A 23,270-nucleotide genomic window follows, 5' to 3' on the forward strand; every position below is an offset into this window, starting at 1 on the left:
GTGAATCTACAATAGGGGAGTCTTGATCAACTGGTGAATCTACGATGTACATGTCTGTATCAGGGCCGCCCTCATCCTCTTCATCCCTATAATAAGGGTCTGCGGCTTCTTGGTCATAGAGGTCTTCATGATCAGTGTGCGGGTCATATAGTTCAATACAGTTGGATCCTTCGCTGGTTCACCGGGGCGAGACCTTTTAGCTGGTGATTCAACAGGGTTCTGCGACCCAGAGGCCGCTGTTGTGGCAGGGGTGGAGTGAAAACTTGTGAAGTAGCTAGGGTTTTTCTCATAAAAATTTGCCATGAAAGACATTCTTCACATGCCCCTATCTATATCTTCAGCTGACCATTGGGCAGAACTAGGAATGACCCTAGACTGGGGTGGGAGACCTAGATCTTCTGGAGTGGGTGGGATTACCTTAGAAGGTGTAGCCTTTTTCTTTAAGGCTGAAGACAGGGAATCCTGTGTCTGAGGTTCGTTACTCTTATGAGGGGACCTACCCATCTGTGTCTTACCCCTATAAGGGGTCTTAGAGGAGCTCTTTTTAGACTCCCTTTGTTTTACAATGCCTTCCGGTACATGCTTTTTAACTAACTGAGCAAGTCCGGCCTGTATGGGTTTTTTTACTGCAATCGACGAGGAAGGTAAAATCTCAGAATCTCGGCTATGGTTAGCTCCAAAGTCTCAGCCGACTCACGATCTTCGGGAATATTTTTATCCACGTCTGTTCTGTCTTTCGATAGTCGGGAACCATCATGTGGTGATCTCGATCTGGAGTGCCCAGAGGACAGCAATTCAATGGACCTCTCCCTAGACGTCGCACGTTGCTGTTTGCTCGACATGTGTGTTGAGTTTCGGCAGTGGGTTGTGTGTTTGGTAGGGGACTTAGTGAGCGCTTTCGCCGCCGTGTGTTGTCCCTGTAACATGGCTGCCAACCTGTCTGTTGGGATTGGGGGCCTGCGCTTGGGAAACCAGAGTAACCCTGTCACCTTCGGATACCGCTGTGTTACTGTGTCGCTGAATGCAACTTCAACCTCCAGGGTCTTGAGTTGCCTGGCATAATGGGCCCAGCGTTAAGTTAAGCGGTCCTTCAATGTCTTGGGTTTGAAGAGCCTACACGATCGACAGGAACCCTTGACGTGGTCCTGAGGTAGAGACAAGTTACACACAAGGTGTCTGTCGACCCATGGGAACTTTTTGTTGCACTTGGAGCACAATTTAAAGGGGGTCCTTTCCATAACAAAATGACACGGCAGTTAGGCGAATGTAGTGTACGAAAAGGGGTATATACATTCTACTACGACCTCCCCCTCTCTCCCTACTGTGTGGGCCGAAGCCCGGAGCGGCCTTCCAAGGCTGGAAAGGATCCGTCGACAGGAGTCTTCAACAGTCGTTTCTTTTCTCCCTCGCTGTCGGATGGTCTCGATAGCCGGTGGATATAAAGGGCTATAAAGGATAGTAAGAAAAACTATTGTTAATTGTAGAATAATTAATGGCGATAAGCTGAAAGGGAACTCTGCGAAACAGCCTCCATTTATGAGGCCGGAAAAAAACAATCTGAGGATCCTCGATGCGTGAAGGACCATGGGTACAGTGGACATCACACAAGGGATAGTATTACTGGCACGCCGTGTCGATGTCCCTTTTCAAGTTTCAAAAACAACAACTGTAATACTCCGCAGCATCCACAAGATGCCGGCCTATGCACAGCATGTGATCAAAGCAGATTCCACAAGCCTCAGAAATATATATATGGATTATTGTACGTTCTAAAATATACAGTCTACAATCTAGACATACTACCATAGAGCTGTGCATATGATACATTACTCACCGTAATCGTATTTCTGATGCTTGTATCAGCTTAGATTCATGTGCTATCCATAGGCTGACATCTTGTGGTAGCTGCAGAGTATTACAGTTTTTGTTTTCGAAACTCGAAAAGGGACGTCTACAGGGCGTGCCAGTAATACTATTCCTAGTGTGACGTCTACTCTACCCATGGTCCTTCACGCGTTGAGGTCCCTCAGATGGTTTTGTTTCTAACATGAGGTAGCATCAAGTGCAGGGTGAGTATAGGTGTACAATGCAGATGATTGCAGATTAAGTCAGAGAAACATCTATGTACCTTCTACTCCACAGGGGAGGAAGGGTGGGCACATGTGAATCTAAGCAGATACACGCATCAGGAATACGATTATGGTGAGTAATGTATCCCCTCTGAGGCTTGTGGGCACTGCTTAGATCACATGCTGTGCATAGATTAGTAAGCAGTGTCTGGAGAAGGTGGTGGGATGTGAGAAGGTACAGCGGCAAATAGATGTTTTAGCACTGCTTGTCCCACCTGTGAATCTGCTTTAGAATGTGCGTCAATGCAGTAGTGCTGAGTAAAGGTATTAATAGAGCTCCATGTAGCTGCTTTACAAATGGCGCCTAGAAGGACGTCTGCAATAAAGGCCAAGGTAGCTCCTGTACCTCTGGTAGAGTGAGCTCTTGGTGTGAAAGGCAAAGTTTCATTTGATAGAGTGTAACAGAGCTGTATGTATTTCACTATCCATTTGGAGATGGCATTTTTTGAGACGCGATCACCATCCCTGCCAGGCGCTATGGAGACAAACAGTTGGTCTGTTTTCTTTAGCGGTTTTCTTTTGTTTATATAGTAAAGGACCGCCATCCTTACATCTAGTGTATGGAGTTCTCTCTCAGCTGAGCTTGAAGGGCTTTGAAAGAAAGCTGGTTGTTCTATGGACTGGTTGACATGGAACTTAGATATGAACTTAGGTGCAAAACTAGGTTGTGTTCTTAGTACCAACTTGTCTTTGTGGATCACAAAGAAAGGGTCTTGCACTGACACTGACTCTTCATGTCGAGGTGATAGCCACCAGAAAGGCTGTCTTATATGCAAGGTGTTTAAGGCTGTATTCATGCATAGGCTCAAAGGGGGGTCCCAAGATCTTTGCAAGTACAACGTTAAGGCCCCACCTGGAGGCGGGTTTGAAATGGGAGGGTATAGTCTTTTACTCCTTGCATGAATGCCTTAATGACCGCGATTTTTCCATCAGGACACCTTGCTTTGAGAAGTGATGTACACGGATAGAGATGCCAGGTGAACTTTGATGGAGTTGAATACTAGCCCAGAGTCTAGTAAGTGGAGCATGTAGTGTAGAATGTGTGATGGGGTATATTCTATCGGGTTTATACTCTGACTGGCACCATATCACAAATATTTTCCATTTGTTATAATAACAGTGTCTGGTGTTTGGTTTACGTGCCTCCTTGAGGATGTCCATACACCTTTGAGGTTGTTTTAAATGGCCAAATTCTAGGACTTCAGAAGCCAAGCTGCCAGGTTCATAGACTGAAGTTGTGGGTGGAATGTTGTTCCCCCGTGCTGTGTAAGCATGTTGTAGGGGCACAGGAGTTTGAGTGGATCGCACATCGCCAGTTTGTGCAGATGTGGAAACAAAGGTTGTCTCGTCTACATAGGAGCAACTAGGATTAGGTGTTACTTCTTCCTGGTGCATTTTGTTTACCACCCTGCTCAGTAGCGGAGTCGGGGTGGAAAAGCGTAGGCAAATTTCCCTGACCAGTTCATCAACAGGGTGTTCCCCTTCGACCTGTGTTAGGAAAACCTGGATGCGAAGTCTGGGCATTGCGTGTTTTGGCTTCTGGCGAACAAGTCTAAAGGGTGGTAACCCCATAGGGAGAAGATATCGTTTAGGTTCTGTCAAGCTGCCATTTGTGCTCTTTGGGCAGAGGATCTCTGCTTAATGAGTCTGCCAGAGGATTGAGTTACCCTTGAACATGTTGCGATGTTAGGAACATGCCCCGCTTGAGTGCCCACTTCCAAATATTTTGTACTAGCCTGGACAGATTTGGAGAGTGTGTGCCCCCTGCTCGTTTATGTAAAACATGGCAGTTGTGCTGTCCGTGGGGATTTGTGCTGTCTGACCCGACAGGTGCACTTGGAAAGCTTGCAGTGCTTTGAGTATTGCTAGCAGTTCTAGAAAGTTTATTGATAGTGATTTTGGGCTGTGATCTGTGTCCACAGTCCATACGCTGTGCGGTGAAGGTAACGGGCTCCCCACCCGGTGAGTGATGCGTCTGTTCTGACAACTGCTTGCGCTGTAGGGTTATGAAAAGGTTTCCCTTTAACAGGTTTTCCTTTGTCCACCAGCATAGTGCTTGTACTAGGGTTGGCGAAACAACCACTAGATCTTATCACTGACTACTTGCCTGAGAGCACTGTTTCGCTAACCACTCTTGCAATGGACGCATATGCAGCCATGCGTGCGGTACCAGGTAAATGTATGATGCCATCATCTCACGCAAGCACATTACTTTGCGTACGGTTATTTGGTGACCGGCTAGAAACTAAGGTATTTGCGGCAATATTTCGTTTGATGGAAACATTTGACACGCTTCTGTCTTTATGATAGCTCCTAAGAACAGTTTGGTCTTGCTTGGAACAAGACTTTTCTCGTTGATTGAGAATTCCAATTGGAACAGGAGATCGATTGTTCTCTGAGTATTTTGCTTACAAATTTGGGGGGATTCCCCTGTTATCAGTGAGTCTTCCAGATAGAGGTACACTTGGATTAATTCTCTAAGTAGATGCACTGCCACTACTGCTAATACTTTGGTAAATACCCTTGGAGCGGAGGCTATGCTGAAGGGTAGTACCTTGAATTCATAGTGTTGGTTCGCTATTTTGAAACACAAGAACCTTCTGTGTGCTGGGAACATTGAAATATGAATGTATGCATCTTTCATATCCAAGGTTGCCTTGTAGTTCCCTTGCTTTAGCAGTGGGATTACCTCCTGCAGCTTTGTCATGCATAATCTGTGCGGTTTGACATAGGTGTATGCAGGGCGCAAGTCTAGGGCATTGAATAAATACCCTTGTTTACCTGGTTTGCTTGGACGATTTCTATGGCGTCCTTTAGAAGCAGTGCCTTCACCTCTTCCAACAGGATACGCTGTTCTTCCTGGGATGTGTGTCTTTGTCTTGGCAGGTGGATCAGCTCTTTACAATACCCCCCGCCGCGGTGGAAAGTACCCACTTGTCCAAAGTGAACCCCTCCCATGCATGGGCAAAGTGTGAAATATGACCTACCAGAGTGGCAGGGGAGGCAACCTGTAGTGGCTAGTCATTGCTTAGTGGGGTTTGAGCCCCCTTTTGAAGAGGAGGATCTACACCTACTTCAAGACCTTCTTGGGTCTCTTTGAAAACCCTGTTGTGAGGACTGCCCTTGTGACGTACCCTAGGACGAACCTTGGCCACTTTGATTGCAATTTGAGGCCCGTTTGGAGTTCTGTCCTCTGAAACACAGAGTTAGAGCCTCCTTGTTGCCAAAAGGGTTTGTTAGTGAACTGCCCTAGGAATTTGTGGGTGTCATATTCCTCTTTCGCGCTCTTGAGAGCGTCCTCCACCGCTTCATGTCAAACAAAGCATTGGGTTCAATGGGCATGTTTAGGAGGGTTGCCTGGGTTTCTAGTTCAAAGCCTGATTGGCCTAGCCATGCATGCCATTTAATCAGTGTGCTTTCTGCCACAAATCTCCCTGCATTGTCTGCTGCATCCAAGTTGTTTTTGAGGATGCAGTTGGCTACTTGTTTCCCCTCTGCAATGGTGAGTGAGAGCTTTGTTTTGAGGTGCTCTGGGACAGAGTCTTATCTGTGGAGCGATTTCATCCCACTAGTGACAATTATAACTGGCTAATAACGTTAGGTTATTAGCTATCCTTGTTTGGTAGGCTGCTGAGGAAGCCTCCTTCGTGCCCAGGATGTAGATTTATTTACTCTCCTCTGGGGTAGAGAAATCCCTGCTTTTAGTAGCTTGGACTTCTTCCATCTGGGATGTGGAAGATTTGGGGTCTTTCGACATTCGGGCCTTTAACAGGGTGTAAGGAACGTGTTTTTTGATTAACTCGCTCATCCTCGGCACCCGAGGACTTTGCAGGTTTAGACACAGTGTCGGAAACGGACTATCGGCTGTTTCTGTTGTGTGGTGATCGCGACCGCGATGGCCCAGAGGACAGGGAAAGTTCAGACCTCCCCCTCAACACAGCGTGTGGCCTATTGGTCGGTGGCGTGGTTGACCTTCGGCCGTGGGAGGTGTGCTTAGTGTGATGAGACTTGGTAGTGCTTGAGTTGCCGGGTGTCGTCCCTGTAGCGGAACCGCGGCCTTCCTCGGGTCGGGGGCTAGCACGCAGAAACCCGATGGATCCCAATCGTTCACTTAAGATGTCGATGCTGCCGTCGCTGGAGGCTCCCTCGACGTTCATGGCGGCCTCAGCCTGCATGGCGGGCCCAGCGTTTGGTCTTGCGGTCCTTTAGGGTTTTAGGCCTGAACAGTTTGCAAGACTTGCACTGTCCCCCGGCGTGATCCCTGGGGAGACAAAGATTGCACACCCACTGCAAGTCTTTCCAGGGGAACTTCCTATTACAGGATGGGCAAAATGTAAAAGGTGTGTTTCCATGATGCATGGGGGTGGCAGACTGGCGAAATAGTTGGGAGGAAAGGGGAATATACATTCTCTTAATGAGACTCGAATACAAGCCCCCCGCGCGAAGGGCTGCGGCATGGTGGGGCCTTCAGAGGCAGTAGATAAAGGGTCGCTGAGATGGGGGGGGTTTTGCTGTCGTTGACAATTGAAAACTCGTCCTTGAAGCCATCGCCAAAGATCTTGCGGTAAACAGATATCGAAAGGACAGAATTAAATACTAGAATTAAACTTTTTCTAAATAATGGCGTCAGCCAAGAAGGAACTTCACGATATGCGTCCGACTATGATGGCTGGAAAAAAGAATCTGAGGGACCTCGACGAGTGAAGGACCATGGGTAACAAACTAATACTCCGCAGCTACCACTAGATGTTGACCTATGCATAGCATGTGATCTAAGCAGATTCCACAACCCTCAGAAAAAATATATAAATATATTTAAAGTAAGTGTTTATTGCGGTTATATGTTTTTTAATAATACAGATTTCGGTATTAATGAGTATTTGAATTTTGATTTGATGCTATTTTATTTAATAATATCAGTGGATACCGGGAGGGTCCTCTTCAAGGGAAAATGGGTGATACCATGTCTCACCCAATGAAGCCATGACATCTCCCCAGAGGTCGTCTCCCCCCATGTGACCCTCCTTCATACAGCCACCCCCAGGGTCAGGATCATGTATCGGCTGCCGTCCCGTGGCCACATGGGAGGAGATCACTGCCGGGAAATCAGTGATGACTCCATCACAGAACCTAGTAAGCAAAGTGAAGGTACACAATCAAAATGTATTGTTTTTTAATACAAAGTGTTTATATTACCTCAATCTTATGCATTTGTGGAATTAATCAACTTTTCTATGAATAATTTAATATGATTAAGCTAGCTTTTAATGGATGGTTTCTGACACATTCACATTCTAATACCTCTTCAGGTTCACAATCCTTAAATTATTTATGCATGAAGTCAACATGGGGATGCAAACCATATTTACGCTGGATTATAATCCCCCAAAAACGAGCACTTTAAGATGTCAGTTTGGCATTTTGACAGACTGTTAACAAGTCTTGTGGCAAAATGGTATCGAACAAGACAAAATACTTGCACTTTAGGAGTGGAATCAATTATTAATCTCGTATTCTTCAGTCCTTAAATACAGGATGACGTTTCTCATACTCCATATTGCCAAGATTAAGATCTTGAGTTCAACTGAAGCATATGCATTTTTAGAGCATTGACAGAACAAGACTTGTTAAAAATCAGTGTCTAGCTTCTTGATTCTACATGGCGAATGAGGAAATGATGTATGAACATAACTAGTTAAACTGATATAAATATGCTTTATCTCATATATGTCATCTATGTTTTAAATTATTTGAAATGTTTGATTAGTGTATATTTGTGATGATGCCATTGTTATGCTTTTATAGATATCCATATATTATCCGGGTAAAGCTTTATAAAAAGAAAACACACAAGAAATATAATTAACAAATGTTACTGGTGCTCAACAGCTCAACAGTGTAGGTGGGGTTTTAACTCCTATAGGGCCAAGAAATTATATATGAAACTCACAGGGGAATAACTATACTGAAGTGTCAGGATGGATAACTTAGGGATGTAATAAGCAACTGACTACAGCGGTAGTCCACTAAGTTTCTCAAGCATGGAAAAAAGACCTAAGCACGAGTGAGGACAAAAAGAAACACAAACTTTCTGTGGAAACAATAGAGGGCTAAGCAAATAATGGTTGAATCTAGAATAAAAGAACTACAGACAGAAGTGAAGGACTGGAATCAAGAACTTCAAACGTAGAGTAAAGGGGACTTCATGCAGAGAGCAGCAACAGATTAACAATGATCCAGGGATAGTGCAAAAAAGACTTGGAGGGAGGACCAGGGAAGAGTGAGCAATGAGCAAAGGAATACAGGGACATAAATAGAACAGGTTGAATTTAGGAAAAAGGACCACAGACAAAATATTAACATGTCGATCAACCCAAATATCAATGAAAATGTGGCGTATAAAAATATATGCATATACTTCTTGCTTTCTCATTCCTTCACTTTCAAATAACTAGAACAACTTTTCTGACTGATTCACATGTGCTTTGACCATGCTTAAATGCAGCTATCTTGCTTTTTTACATCCTGGTTCTCCACTTGTCCCCTTAACCTTACCCTCCCTAACCCCAAAAAAGAGTGATTTCCATTGTGCTGATCTGCAGGCCTGCTATACAATTCGTTTTATTAGGTGGGTTGTCTTTCAGTCCTGTGGTAAGGGTCTTTATATAGGTCTTCCTGACATAGGCAGCAGCTAGTTGTGTGGACTTTGGCAGTCTTTTGAGGAAGTTAGTCTTTGTGCTCCAAGGAACAGTTTATGGAGTTCAAGCCACAGAAGATCTTCGTAATGAAGAGAAGAAAATTCAAGTGAAGAAAATACTTGTCAGCAGTGCAAGAGAGTCAGCAGAGCAATTATTTGGCTAAAATAGCAGTTCTGCAGCAAGCAATTATGCTTTTTCCAGAGGCAGTCAACTATGCATGTTTGGTGATCGCAGATTCCAGAGACAACAGACCGGCGCAAGGAGTTCACCAAAACCCTTGGCAAGAAAGATCAATCGAAATTCGGTGCTTCTCCCATCAAGGGCCTGAGCCAGAGGCACTGCTGTCGGTTGTAGTCGGTGATGCAAGGTTTCCCTGTCATTCTCGGACACAGGATTTGGCTTCTGAAACCGCAGTTGACTTGAGAAGACCCCAGGGAAAAATGAATATTGAAGATAATCTTGCCAAGTCACACTGAAGAACAGCAAGTCACAGAAGATGACAGGGAGGAAAGTTCAGCCATGCGGTTGCAGCAAAAAGGTCAGCTTCCCAGATAGGGGAGATGGAATCGCAGTGCTTTACTGAGGTCCTGGGTTGAAGAAGCTCTCGTTGGTTTCACATAAAGTGCCTTCAAATTACCAGCAAAGAGGCTACCAAGTCACGATCAAGCAATGCAGCACAGTCAGGATTAGGGGGGCGGTGGGTGGGGAAGAACTCTGCAATTGGTTCCTTCTGGTATTCTTGGAGAGTCAGAGCTTCTCTGCTGCATTCACAGGCACATAAAAGGATGCTGGTGGAGCTTTTCATTCATTCCCGAGCTGAATGCCTTCCAGAAGTGCAGATCAAAATTACAGTAGTAGTCAAGGTAAGTGAGTGAGTGAGTGAGTGAGTAAGGGGTCTGCTTTTATCCTCCTCAGGAGGCAAATACTAAGCACAGCACCCAGTCACACACAATGTATCATTGTAATAGATGGTAACCCAATGGTGAACCATTTCTCCAAACACAATTATGCACTCAGGAAGGGCTCTCACACAAAAGAAGAGATGCCACAATATCCCCGACAGACATCTGGAATTGTCAGTTGGAACTGGTTTCAGATTGACTACTGACTCGAGTTCTGTGATTCAGGCATTCAGTCGCCAAATATAGCCATCTCCTCTTCCACACACAAAGACAAAAGGAATAGTCCTGTGACCCACCTTAGGTCATGGACTTTCACTTTCTTTGCCTACATTTTTTTAAATGGAGGAGGTGGTTAAAAACGACCCAGCCAGTTAAAATGGGTTTCAACAAGTGAAGCTATTTTACACAGAGCACAAAGAGATACTGCCTCAGTCTAGCTACATAACTTACAAAGGTGTGGGGGCCCCTTTCTGGGACAATATGGGTTACCTTTGGGTACCCCTGCCTTAGGAGTAACAAGGATGCTTAAGGCACAGCACATAAAAACAGATCCACTCTCTCAGTTAGGCTTTAAATTAAGTCTTGCAGAGAGGAAACATAAAAACCAAAACCCATAAAAGCCATCAAATAGTAAAAAGGGGCTCTCTCATAAGGTACAAATGAGCTTTTCTACCCAACACTCTTGCCCCCATTTTTAATATCTTGCTGAGCCCATCCTTGTTGAACATAGAGAACTCTTGGACTGGAGGGTGGTCCTTCGAAAGCATTATTAGTAATAGCCAAAGCAAGAGGAATCCATGTGCTCAAGCCTAAAACCTGTGCACCAGTTCTTTTCAACTACATTTGAATGTACACTGGTACCGTCTAGTGTATAGTGCGGGGCAATGCGAAAGGTGGCCTGAGAGCTACTTGTATGTGTTAGGACAGTTTTTCCTAAGTCCAGTAAAACCATACAACCGAGACAGTAGAAGACTCCACTCTTAGTGCAAGGCTCTACCACCTGAGTATTTGCTAGAGTAGACAGAGCAGCCAGGCTTATCTTAGGAGGGAGAGAGGGCTGTAGGAAAGTACAAAGAACCTGTAGCATACAAATGGTTCAAAGGAAACACCGATACCCAGAGGTATTATAAAAAATAAAGAGTTATAATAAATACAAATAGGCCAAGGTAAATCTTGGTGGGTAAGTACTTTGCCATAGAATTATAAACACAATATAAAAATACAACACAATGCTTAAGGTACATAGACCAAAGCATGGACCTTGTTCAGAATAACTAACAGCATTTCTAGGCAAGTCAAACCTAATCATACACATTTAGAATAGAACACATCTATTCAGGGGTAGTAAAACAGCAAGTTACTCTTAGATTACATACAGTAATTCAAGGGTAGGACACCATGTCAGTTATGTAGTGACACTCAGTTAAGACAACACATAGTAAACTAACCCTGTTACCAGGATACCTTTCTGAATAGTGGAACACAAATTCATAGAACATTATGAACCTATAACTACATTCAGGATAACACTCAGTTATACCAGGTGTGCAAGACCTGATGTTGTAATATACTATTACAGTTGCTATTCAGATCATTGGAACACGGATTGAGGTAAGCAATAACTCTCTTATTTTAAGCTGGCATAAGGCAGACCAAGGTTAGTAAAACCCACAATACACTTATTAAGAATTGCACACAGCTATTCAAGGTAAGTAAACCCCAAGGCAGACTTATTCTAGACAGGCTAGACAGCAGGTCAAGGGAAGCAAGAATCAGGTGGTAAACTGATGCACTTATATTCTGAAAGAAATAGTTAGGTGAAGCCAATAACATTACTTTTGGGAAGTGGGTGAACCAATTCTCAAGTGAGTAAAATATATCTACTTTTAAGAATGGCAGAACACATTCAAAGGATAGTAAGAACCTTTGTAACTGCTCATATTTCAGAGAGACAGTTACCAAACCAACTCTATCACAAGTAAGTAACTTTTAAACACTTGTTGCATTAACTAGGCAAAAGGCCCAAACCATACAATGCCTTCCCTATTCTTGGAGCATGAGTGTTCTCAGTGGCAGGAGGAGGTCACCAGGTCTCTAGTGGCCAACAGACAGGTCGTGATAGGCACAATTTGAAGGAAAAGTCAGAGTTCCTAAGGAAAGCTGTCCAAACCAGTAAGCATTTTACTTTAGAGTTGCAAAAGGGTTCCAGGGACTTCAGAGAAGACACCCTAGATGGATTCCAGCAATGGGCCTGGGTGAACTGGATGATTGGACTCCCAATCACACGAATCACCTCCAAAGCTTCACATGAATCAAAAGCCTTAAGGTAAGTAATACCCCAGCCAACACAGTACCTAAGCACAGAAGAGGAGTTTTCAGCTGAAAGTCTTCAGGATCTGCAGCCAAAAACCCAGTAGATGAATTCCTTGTTGTGATGACTGAAGACAGGACACTGGAAGGATATTTGCAGCAGGGATCAACAGGGGAGACTCCAGGCAAGGGTTTCTTCATGGTTGGATGTGGTTCTCTGGTTTTGGTGCCCTTTCCAGGAGTCAGGAGAAGGCTTAAGGTCCCAGGGTTTTTGGGTATTGCAGCCCAGCAAAGTCGCAGCATGCTGTGGGATGGCTCAAAATGCAGGTCTTCCTGAGACTATTGGATTTAACAAGCCTCTGGGTAGGAGTCATTGAGTTTGCGGCCCCCGGGTCGATTGGAAGGAAGGGTTACAGCAGGCTCCGGTTACACAGCGGGCTCTCCGGTCGCTGGAAATCGCTACAGCCATCTTTCCTTCATCTTCCTCTTCGGTTTCAGCTCCAGTAGTCGACTTGTCAGAAACTTCCAGGTTCGGAATATTGACAGGAACTACAACACAACCTCTACAATCTCCCCCTGCATTTTACAGACAGGGGTGGTCTGGCCATCCAATCAGGACAGCCAGCCCCCCACTGGTAGTTGGTTCCTTTCAGGCAAGGCCGAAGACAAAATGCTGCAGTGTTTTGGACTCCTCCCTCACTTCCTGTCTTTTCATACACTCAGGGACAGGGGCACAGAAAACAAAGGATTCCTGCCGAAGACAGAACTTCTACTGAGGTTGTCATCTAGAATGGCGGGGGGAGGGGCGATCGGGGGGCGGGGGGGGGTTGAGATCCAAGAACCAACACTTCAAAATGGCAAAAAAGAAGGAACCCGTCATTCTAGCAGAATAGTGGCTCTTCTGTGCATTACTGAATTAACAGCCTGCAAGTAAACATGACTAAAAGTCAAAGATAAAACCACTGCCACCAGCCATTCAAGTAAACTTGCTATTGCAACAACAATGTTACCAGGTAAGTAAGAGAGGGGATACATTGTATCCCCCAAGCACTCCACAAAAGGTGGCTGTGCTGGCTCACTTGTAAAGAGGATGAGTATCTATTTATTCGGATTTGTAAAGCACGCAGCAGCCCAAGGGCATTCTGGCGCTTGTTACATACATAGCTTAGTTACATATACAGGATCAAAACATAAGTTACAGGCAAGAGTGATGTTGTACATATTTACAGCGAGGGTTCGAGGTTGGTTATATTTTTACTGAGCAAGCAATGAGATCTTGAGTTTCCTACGAAAAACAGGGAGTGAGTTTTCTGCTCCGATATCTGTGGGTAGTGCGTTCCAGGATTTGGCAGCAATATATGGGAAACCTAGGCCACCGGCTTTGGCTCTATTGATGCGTGGGATGTGGAGTTGGTTGGTGTATTAAGTCCTAGTGGGACAAGTGGAGGAGGATTTGGTGATAGTTTCCGATAGGTATGAAGTGCAGAGAGAGAGGCATTTATGTGTGAGGGTGAGGATTTTGAAAGTGATACGCTCTTTGACCGGGAGCCAGTGAGCCGATTGGCTGGCTTGGGAGATGTGATCCCTTCTTGAGATGCTGATGGCGGCACAGAGAGCACTGTTCTGCGTGACTTGTAGTCTGTTTAAGTTTTTTGCGGATGTGCATGCCAGAAGGGATTTACAATAGTCTAGTTTGGCTCCAATGGTCACTCTAGCAATTGATAGGCTGTTAGGTTCGGATAGGTACGGTTTTATGGCGTTTAGTAGATATGGGGATGATGGAGTTGTCAATGGTAAAGATGGCGTACAGTTTATCAAGTTTGGCTAGGGTGTTCTTTTGACCTAGTATCAGGATGTCTGTCTTGTCCCCGTTGAAACAGAGGCCATTAACTGCCATCCACGCCTGGATGGTGGAATAGGTTATGTAGAGTGCCTTGGCGTCATCTTGGTATGAGCCTATGAGAGGTAGAAGTACTTGTGTGTCGTCCGCATAATTCGAACATGCGATACCCAGTGAGTCAAGCTTGTCTAAGAGAGGCTTCGTGAACAAGTTGTATAGTGTGGGTGTGTGCAAGATCCCTGAGGGACTCCGTAGAGGATTGTGGTGGGTGTAGCATATGCTATATCCGAGAAGACTTTCATGGCTCTTCCTTCGAGGAAGGAGGTGACCCAGAGAGCTGCTTCTTTGGAGAAGTTGGCTGAGTGTGTAAGGTGTGATGTGAGAGTGTTGTAGGTACACCAGATCGAAGGCGGCTGAGAGATCTAGGAGAAGCAGCAAGGCTGGCTTGCCTTTGTCCATGATTTTGGTGATCTGATTCTTAAGATCGACCAGAGCTGTTTCTGTGCTGTGTCCTTTCCGGAAGCCACATTGCCTGGTCCGTAAGATGGAGTGGGTTTCCAGAAAGTGTTGGATTTGGCTATGAGCCGCTTTATCCGATAATTTCAGGAGGAATGGCACAGTGGTTATTGGTCTGTAGTTATTAGGCTGTAGTTGGTCGAGAGCCGTTTTTTTTTTTTTAGGAGTGGGCGGACCCAGGCCTCTTTGAGGCTGGCTGGGATAATTCCTGTTTTGAAAGATGCATTGATGAAGGCTGTGAAGAGCGGTGCGAAGCAGTCAGCGTAGTCCTTCATGAGCTTAGGAGGGCATATGTCTCATTTGCAGGGAGAGGGTTTGAGATTTTTGGGTAGGCTTAAGACTTCTGATTCTGTGATGTCTCTGAAGGAGAAATCAGGTTTGGTCGAATTGGTTTGGATATGAGTTGGGTTGCTTGGTTTAGGTAGTGCTGTGCAGTGGTCCTTAATTTTCTTTTGGAGGAGGTCAATTTTGTGTAACATGGCAGATTGGATACTAGCACACCAGGCTTCATCTTATTTCATCAGGTGTATTGGGTGGGGAGATGCGCTCATTGAAAACTGAGAACATTTCTTTAGAGTGCGATTTAGCATTTGAGATGCGCGAGTTGGAAGCATTGGCTTTGGCTGTGGTGACGGCTGCTTTGTATTGGTGGGAGAATAAGTTGAACTCGTTTTTAGCATTGTCATTTGGGTTGGTTTGCCACTTTTTTAGTGCTACTCTTTTGCAAGAGCGCAATGCCTGAAGTTCTTCGGAGAACCAGGAGTTGGTGAGTAGTGATTTCCTTTCTTTTTTGCATTCGAGTGGTGCTATTTCGTTTATGGCTTTGGTGATAATATCTTTGTAGATGTCTGCTAGGGTATTAGGGTCTTTGGCGAATGGGGTGCTAGTTCAGGGATATATAAATAGGGGCGCAGGTTGTCCTCGGTGAGCTTCTTGGAGCTCCTCACTTGCGCTGCGGTAGCAGGAGTGAGAGTTTTGTGGCTTTTGATGATGGGTATGGTGAATTTGATGCAGTTGTTATCAGTCCATGGCAGGGTGGTGTTAAAGGTGATGGTAGCGTGGCAGTTATGGTCGGCAATCCAATCTAGGATGCGGCCTTTGGCGGGAGTGGGATTTAATACTTTTTGGGTGAATCCTAAGTCATTAAGTTCCTTGGTGAGGGTATCAGCAAGTTTGTCTTTCGCATCATTGAAACCTAGGTTGAGGTCACCTAACAGGAGTGTCTTGGTGGAGCTTTTGATGTTATTACTGAGTATGTGGATGAGGGGTTCCTGAGAGTCTATGGGGAGGCCTGGGGGGCATTACAGTACATGGATGTTGATGGTGCTGGTGGGGGACAGTGTGAGTTTAGCAGATAGGAGGTCAGAGTTGCTGGTCGAGGGGGTGACTGACAAGTCGGAGGTGGAGGCTCTCATTGTAGGTGAGGGCTACTCCGCCGCCCACTCTTGCGATTCTATCATGTCTGAGGATGGTGAAGCATGGTGGAAGTGCCAGTGCGACAGCGGGGCCAGAGGCTTCATGTAGCCAGGTTTCTGTGATGGCTAGTAGGTCAATGATATTGTCGGTTATAAGGTCGTGAATCTCAGATGCATGTGCTGAGAGGGAGCGTACGTTGATGAGAGCACATTTGATGTGAGGTGTGTGTGAATTGTTCGAGGTGGTGGAGGTGGAGTCTGGTGTGACGTGTGTAGTGGCAGTGTGGATCCTGCTGTGGTTTGTGGGTGACTGTTTGCATGCATTGGGGTGTTCGAGGCCAGGGGTGTGATTATGGGTAGAGCGGGAGCCTAGTCTATTGTTTCTGCGTGCTGTGGGAATGGGTTGGGTGCTGTATTCTGCATTCAGAGTGCGAGCTCAGAGTCTTTCCAATCTACACATAGTTCTGATGCCTGATGGTGCATTGGATGCGTCTGATAGGGGTGGGTGTGTTTGCGCTGGCGTGTCCATGGCTGTGTGGTCCGTGGGAGTAGTGGCAGGCTTGGTGGTGTTCTTAATGGAAGGGGAAGTGTGAGGGTAGGGTGTAGGGTGCGAGAGCCGAGAGTGTGATAAGGAGGGTGAGCAGCGTGGTGAGGAAGGCAGAGAGCTTACTGGTAGCTATTGATATCATTGTATGCAGAGTGTCCTAAAGCACTAGTGAGCAGATACTGTTCTGAGCAAGGTGGTCTAAAGTACAACAGTTGGCAGATTCGAAATTGCGCAGGGTGGCCTAAACACAGCAGTAGGCAGAGTCAATTCTGAGCAGGGTGGCCTAAAATAGAACAGTAGGCAGATTCGAAATTTCACAGGGTGGCCTAAACACAGCAGTAGGCAGAGTCAATTCTGAGCAAGGTGGCAACAGTAGACAAAATCTAGTCTGAGCAGGGTGGCCTGGAATACATCCGTAAGCAGAGATGGTTTTGAGCAGGAGTGGTCTAGGATGGTAGTTTAGTAGACATGGGGTAGGCAGGATGGGCTGTATAACTACAACAACAGCCTTAGTCTGCAGTCTGGAGATAAGTGAATGAGGCATAATGCATTAGACTTTCTGGCATATGTTAAGCAGGCATTGATTAGGCAGGTATAGCTGCATATAGTAGAGAATGCACAGTTATGTGCTTGCATATTATGAGGTGCAGATTGCTTGATAGATGCCACTGTCAGCAGGGTGGCAGGAATACAACAGTGTGTTATCGCATGCCATGTGCCTGATAGGTACTGCAGGGAGATATTACATTGCAATGGTGTAATACCAATTGGGAATGCACATAGATTGGGTACCAGCAATCTAGAGTCAGTAGGGCATGGTCAGATAGGGCCCGTTAAGGTTAACAACAGCGAGCAATATTAGACATCAATTACTAACATAAGCAGTCGTTCAAGGTAATGCGACGTAGACCTTACCAGGTAGTAAGTGTACCGGCATTGGGGAGATTCAATGTCGAATGTTTGCGGCACGGACGGGCAGCGTTCCTGTCCCTGGCCTCTGCAGACTCTGGACAGGCTCAGGACAGGAGCCTTCTTCCGGGGCCTTACTCCGGTGGGCCGGGCCGGCGCTCACCTGCCAGCGCAGGCTGATTGGCTATTGAAGTTGCCACAGCAAATCCTGGTGCAGCCAGTCTCATGCACAGGAGACGATTGAGGCTGGGTCAGACACAGGGAAACGTGGCGACCATTTTGATGCAGGCATGCGTTTCGTTGCAAAGTGGGCGATTTTCCGCAGATGAGTAAAAAAGAAAGGAACGCCTGTGTGTCACAGAGCGGGCAGATTCACAGGATGTAATGTTATGAGAGGTAGATCATGCTCAATAATTAAAGCATATTGCAAGGCAGATTTCGGGAAGGGGCTTGCTGGCACTCGTTAAATGTGCCCAGCAGCATACCTTGCTGTGCATCCAGGGAATGGTTTCTCTGGCTGCTCCTGCAGCGTAGGCATCACTGATGAGCTCCTGCTCAAGTGGACGGAGCGTGTGATGAAATGGAGGCTCTTTACTACTTGTGAACAGTAGTTCACCCAAGGACATGAAAGAGAAATGAACAGGGGAGCCCACAGGGGCAACCCAGCCTAAGCCCAAAACTTGCAGTAAACTATAGCTCCAACCAAACACTATGGAGAGACATTAAAAGGTCACCCATAAACAGAGTAAGAGATCAGGTGAGAGGAAAAAGATTCCCACTCACCTAGAGACAAGATAAAGTCCAAGCACAAAGTTCTGGGGTCGACACAGGTCAGGAAGATTTATCATGAATATGAAAATCTTACACAACAGTATGCAGCTGGCTAGCTCCAAGCCCACTGGTTGGAGAGAGGTACATTAAACAAAATGGCGAGCCATCTCTAGGGATCTAGTTCTCAGCAGAAAGGTATAAGTCAATCATTGAGAGCTGGGAATCAGTTCCTTTAGCCCATACATTTCTTTGGAGGGTAAAGACTAGTTCAGTTACTAAGTATGGGGAGGAGCGGGGAGAAGAAAGAAGACCTAATTGAAAACAGGCAATTCAAACGAGACACTGTTGCCCTTTGGACCACCTGACTAATCTAATTTTCAGGCACTATTGATGCTCTGGAACCGGTCACTGCACAAGTGATGGATGTGGTGAGGGGGCATAGTAATGCTGTCTTTGCACACTCCCTAATAAACTAGATGAAGACTCATTTCATTTTTGTTTGCACATATTAAACAATCGGGATGTGGTTAGAGCATATATCTATTAAACGGGAGTGAGGATAAAGAGGACTCCTGAAGATCTATATAGGGCTGCCTTTTGAGGATGCACTGAACCCTATCCCGATCTTTTGGTTGTTGAGAATGTGACCTTCTACAAGGGCATTCCAGAATTAACCCAGCCAATTCTTGGAACTTTTGGTCAGGATACCTTGCCACTGGTCTGTGGTATCAGACAGATGCGAGATTGGGTGAAATAACCTTCGGTCCAAGGCCACACGCTATTGCTCTACATGCAGTACTGTGGTTTTGGTATCTCTAATGGGTCTATGACTATGTGATATTGTTAACATTTCAGTGCTATTGTTTCGATTACATTTTTACATGGATCCAGTAGTTTGGTGCAAGTGCTTTTCAGTTACGCACAGTATCTGCTCTGTAGGGCTATTTCTGTCTACTCCTTCCTGACACAAACTTTAAATGTTGCCCTGTTTGCACTTCAACCTGATGTACTAACATTGATTGCCCAGTTGACGCTACCACCCATTTGTACCTAGCCTAAATTAATACCAGCAGTGACTTAATTATTATAATTTATTTTAATGAGGTTGCTTAGAAGAGTTTCCATTTGAAATGGATAATTTAGTTAAGAAAATTAAAAATAACCATGGATGCATATCACAAACGTTAACAAAATCAAGTCGTAAATCTGAAAAATGGATTAACCTTTTGCTCACAATTTCTTCTGTATGAACATGTATCTTTACAAAAAAATTACCTCAGATGTATGAGGTAGCGTAATGTCCTTTCTTCAGTATTTAACAGGCTTTCTTCTTTGACGTTTCCGCTCACTTCTTTTTTCACAGGAATAGAAAATGTTCTCTGTCGTAGGAATGTTTGTTGATTGGCTGGCATTTCTCGTAAATCATATATCACAACAAACATTTTGACCACAGTATTGTTGGGATTAAATAAGGTCTGAAAAATAACAGGTTTTGTTTTTACTATGCGAGAACCAACACAATCATGTTTTATTTTATATAACTAAAGTAATGTCAGCCCATTTACAAAAGAAAATCCAAGTTTCAACATGCTGTTAGCAATTTAATCAAACATTCCTTTTTACCAATTTTAGGTAGAATTTCCTTCTCGAGTGCAATTCTTACCACTTATGAGTCCGCCAGCATCTTTGCTGGACTATTGGATTTTTGGGCTATTTCTCCTCATCCTTTTACTCTCTACATGGGAACCCTTTCTTATCCTTTTTGGATTCTTTTCAACAGAGTTATGCTTTCCTCCATGTTTGCTGGCAACTACAGTTATCAGGGCAGCGGGATACCATTTTGTCCCACCTGTATTTTATTTTGTGAAATCAGCACTCCTCAAACTTATGTGGATGGCTGAGGGGAAACATCGTCTCCCTTTTCTCACGATTCCAGTAACCTTTAGTTACTGTTACAAGTCCAACTGACAGGCTGGTGGCAGTGAACCTTTTTGCATGACTTTTTGTGGACTTCTACCTCAGGCTGTCTACACAGCTGTAGCAGGAGCACAGGGGCCCCCATGTGCCTAAAATGGGGCTGTACTTTAAGCCATGTTCATAATGACTTGTTCTTACCTGAGCTTTCTTCTACCTTTCTGTGTGGAGGAGGTCTTGATTGGTCTTTGGTCGTTGATGGGCTTCCCTAGAGTGCCTTAAAGGACAGGAAGTGGGGGGGGGGGAGGTAACGAAAAAAAAGCCCTTGGTCTTTGTCCTGCAGTGTGTCTGCCGAGAAGCAGTTTTAACTGGGAAGCTGGCTGTCCCCCTCCCACCCGCCCCTGACTAGCCGCCCCCCCCCCAGATTTGCATGAGGCTTGAATGACGATTGAGGTTCAGCTCCAGGACCCTCGGTTTTTATGCAAGAAAACTGTCTGAGCCCACCAGAACATTGCACTGTAGATCCGATGAGGAATTGGAAGGACGACTTCCCAGCAACTTCCAATTCACTTTCGAAGCAGTTGAGTGACCACTGAAGACCCGACCCCGAATTCCGAGCGACAGGGAAGATCTCTTGAAGACAACTTCCGCCCATAGACTGGTGGGACCAACCAGTCTGAAAATCACCTGCATTTTGAGCCATCCCACGAAGAGGCGTGACCTTCCTGGGCTGCAAACTTCCAATACCCTGGGACTTGTGCCATTTGGATTTTGCGTTGCAATGTCGTGTGAAGTGCAGATCCGGCTGAAACCTTGTGGGCATCCTTTTGGGCCTGCAGTGACACTTTCTCATCCCTTGAAGTCCCCTCAGCTGAATCGAGGACCAAGAACCAAAGAAAGGTCTGATGGGCTTCCCTAGAGTGCCTTAAAGGACAGGAAGTGGGGGGGGGGGGGAGGTAACGAAAAAAAAGCCCTTGGTCTTTGTCCTGCAGTGTGTCTGCCGAGAAGCAGTTTTAACTGGGAAGCTGGCTGTCCCCCTCCCACCCGCCCCTGACTAGCCGCCCCCCCCCCAGATTTGCATGAGGCTTGAATGACGATTGAGGTTCAGCTCCAGGACCCTCGGTTTTTATGCAAGAAAACTGTCTGAGCCCACCAGAACATTGCACTGTAGATCCGATGAGGAATTGGAAGGACGACTTCCCAGCAACTTCCAATTCACTTTCGAAGCAGTTGAGTGACCACTGAAGACCCGACCCCGAATTCCGAGCGACAGGGAAGATCTCTTGAAGACAACTTCCGCCCATAGACTGGTGGGACCAACCAGTCTGAAAATCACCTGCATTTTGAGCCATCCCACGAAGAGGCGTGACCTTCCTGGGCTGCAAACTTCCAATACCCTGGGACTTGTGCCATTTGGATTTTGCGTTGCAATGTCGTGTGAAGTGCAGATCCGGCTGAAACCTTGTGGGCATCCTTTTGGGCCTGCAGTGACACTTTCTCATCCCTTGAAGTCCCCTCAGCTGAATCGAGGACCAAGAACCAAAGAAAGGTCTGCCAGAAGACAACTGTCGCTGAACCGAAACCTGTGAAGGTCTCCAACGCACCAGTGCCGTGAAGAATGACTGCTGTGCATTTCACTGATCAAGTGCATCTGTCTGTTCCCTCCAATGTTCCGTCTTCAGTCATCCAGGTCAAGAAACCCGAACAGGCGACAACTGTCGCCTCACCTTGGTGATACACCTGCTGCACTAAGTTCTTCATTGATAAGGTACTGTTCCAAGCCTAGGTACATACCTTGGGTCTTGTTGCGTTGCTCAGGTGTTCCTGAGTCCTGCAGTTTAACCAGGTTACTCACTGTAGTGACCACATTACTCCTAGTCCATAGTCCACTTTCCTCCATACTTATGGGACACAAAAGCATCAAAATTTTGCAAAAATGTGTCCTTCCTCTCTTTTAGGCAGGGTACTGCATGCGGCCGTAACCCAGCCCATCTTACCTCCGCCCGCGCATCGCCCATCAGTCCTTTTCTATCGCCAGGTCAGAGACCTTTAAGCAATAATAGAGGAACCTTATTAGAGGGGACGGCGGGCTTATGGAGGAAAGGGGACTATGGACTAGGAGTAAGGTGGTCAATACAGTGAGTAACCTGGTTATACTCCTATGTCCCGTCCCCTTTCCTCCATACTTATGGGAGATTCCCAAGCACTCCTCACAGGAACTACGGGTAGATGGAAAACCCCTTATTGAAAAAGGTTCTTCAGCACAGCCTGGCCAAACTGAGTGTCAGATCTGGAGTTCAGGTCTAGACAATATTGTTTACAAAAAGCCGATGGGGAGGCCCATGTAGCCACTTTTGCGATGGTCTCCCAGGGGACATATTTCTGAAAAGCAACCGCAGCTGCCTTGCCCCGCACCAGGTGTGCATGAATACCTTTAGGAGGCTGCAGACCTTGAACGGTGTAAGACTCCGTAATACAGGCAGCAATCCATCTGGAGATAGTAGCCTTAGAGGCCTGTCTACCTTGTGGATTACCAAAGGTCACCAACAGTTGAGAAGAGCTCCTAAATTCAGATGTTCTGTCCAGATAGAACTTAAGAGCCCATTCTAACATCCAAACAATGCAGAACCCTTTCCGCTTCTGAAGCTGGGTTTGGAAAGAAGACCGGCAGGGAGATTGACTGATTCAGATGGAAATCAGAGACCACCTTTTGCAGGAAAGAAGGATTTGTCCGTAGGACCACCTTATCCTTGTGAAAAACCAAGAAGGGATGCTCCACCGACAGAGCTTAGAGCTCACTCACACGCCTTGCTGAAGTAATGGCGACACAAAAAAAGACACCTTCCACGAAAGGTGCTTAAGGTCCACCGTGGCCATTGGTTTGAACCGTTTATGGCACAACACCGTAAGGACCACATTCAGATCCCACGTCGTGTGCGGCTTGCGAACCGGAGGATAAAGATGCGTCAAACCCGCAAAGTGTCTCCTAATCACTGGATTTGGCAGTGAATAAGAGCACTGGTCCGTGGATAGGTAGGCCGCTATACCCAAAGGATCAGTCCTGCATGACAGAACATGAATGCCCGACTCTGCTAGGTGAGACACGAAGGACAGCATTGTGTCAATCGTAGCCACCCTGGGGTCCAGCTGTTTGGCTAAGCATTAGTGACAGAACCAAAGCCACTTGCTCTTATACTGAGACCTCGTCGAAGGCTTCGTGGCTGCCTGAATTATTTGCATGTTATCAGCAGACAGGTTGAGATGCTCTAAAGATCTGAACTCAGGCACCATGCCACCAAGCTGAACGATTGTGGGGAGT

At 45.9% G+C, this 23,270-nt stretch overlaps 1 protein-coding gene across 2 annotated transcripts in view; it reads right to left on the reverse strand.

Annotated features, from left to right (window-relative positions):
• ATOSA (atos homolog A) overlaps window positions 1-23,270 on the reverse strand; it is a 662,760-nt gene that overhangs the window by 82,465 nt on the left and 557,025 nt on the right. For both annotated transcript variants that reach the window (XM_069624850.1, XM_069624849.1), the window contains exon 11: window positions 19,313-19,512. In XM_069624850.1, coding sequence (XP_069480951.1) covers window positions 19,313-19,512 — 200 coding nt within the window. The remainder of the gene's footprint in view (window positions 1-19,312; window positions 19,513-23,270) is intronic.

The sequence above is a fragment of the Ambystoma mexicanum genome, chromosome 11 (genome assembly GCF_040938575.1).
Source record: "Ambystoma mexicanum isolate Mex_15411 chromosome 11, UKY_AmexF1_1, whole genome shotgun sequence".
NCBI lineage: Eukaryota > Metazoa > Chordata > Amphibia > Caudata > Ambystomatidae > Ambystoma > Ambystoma mexicanum.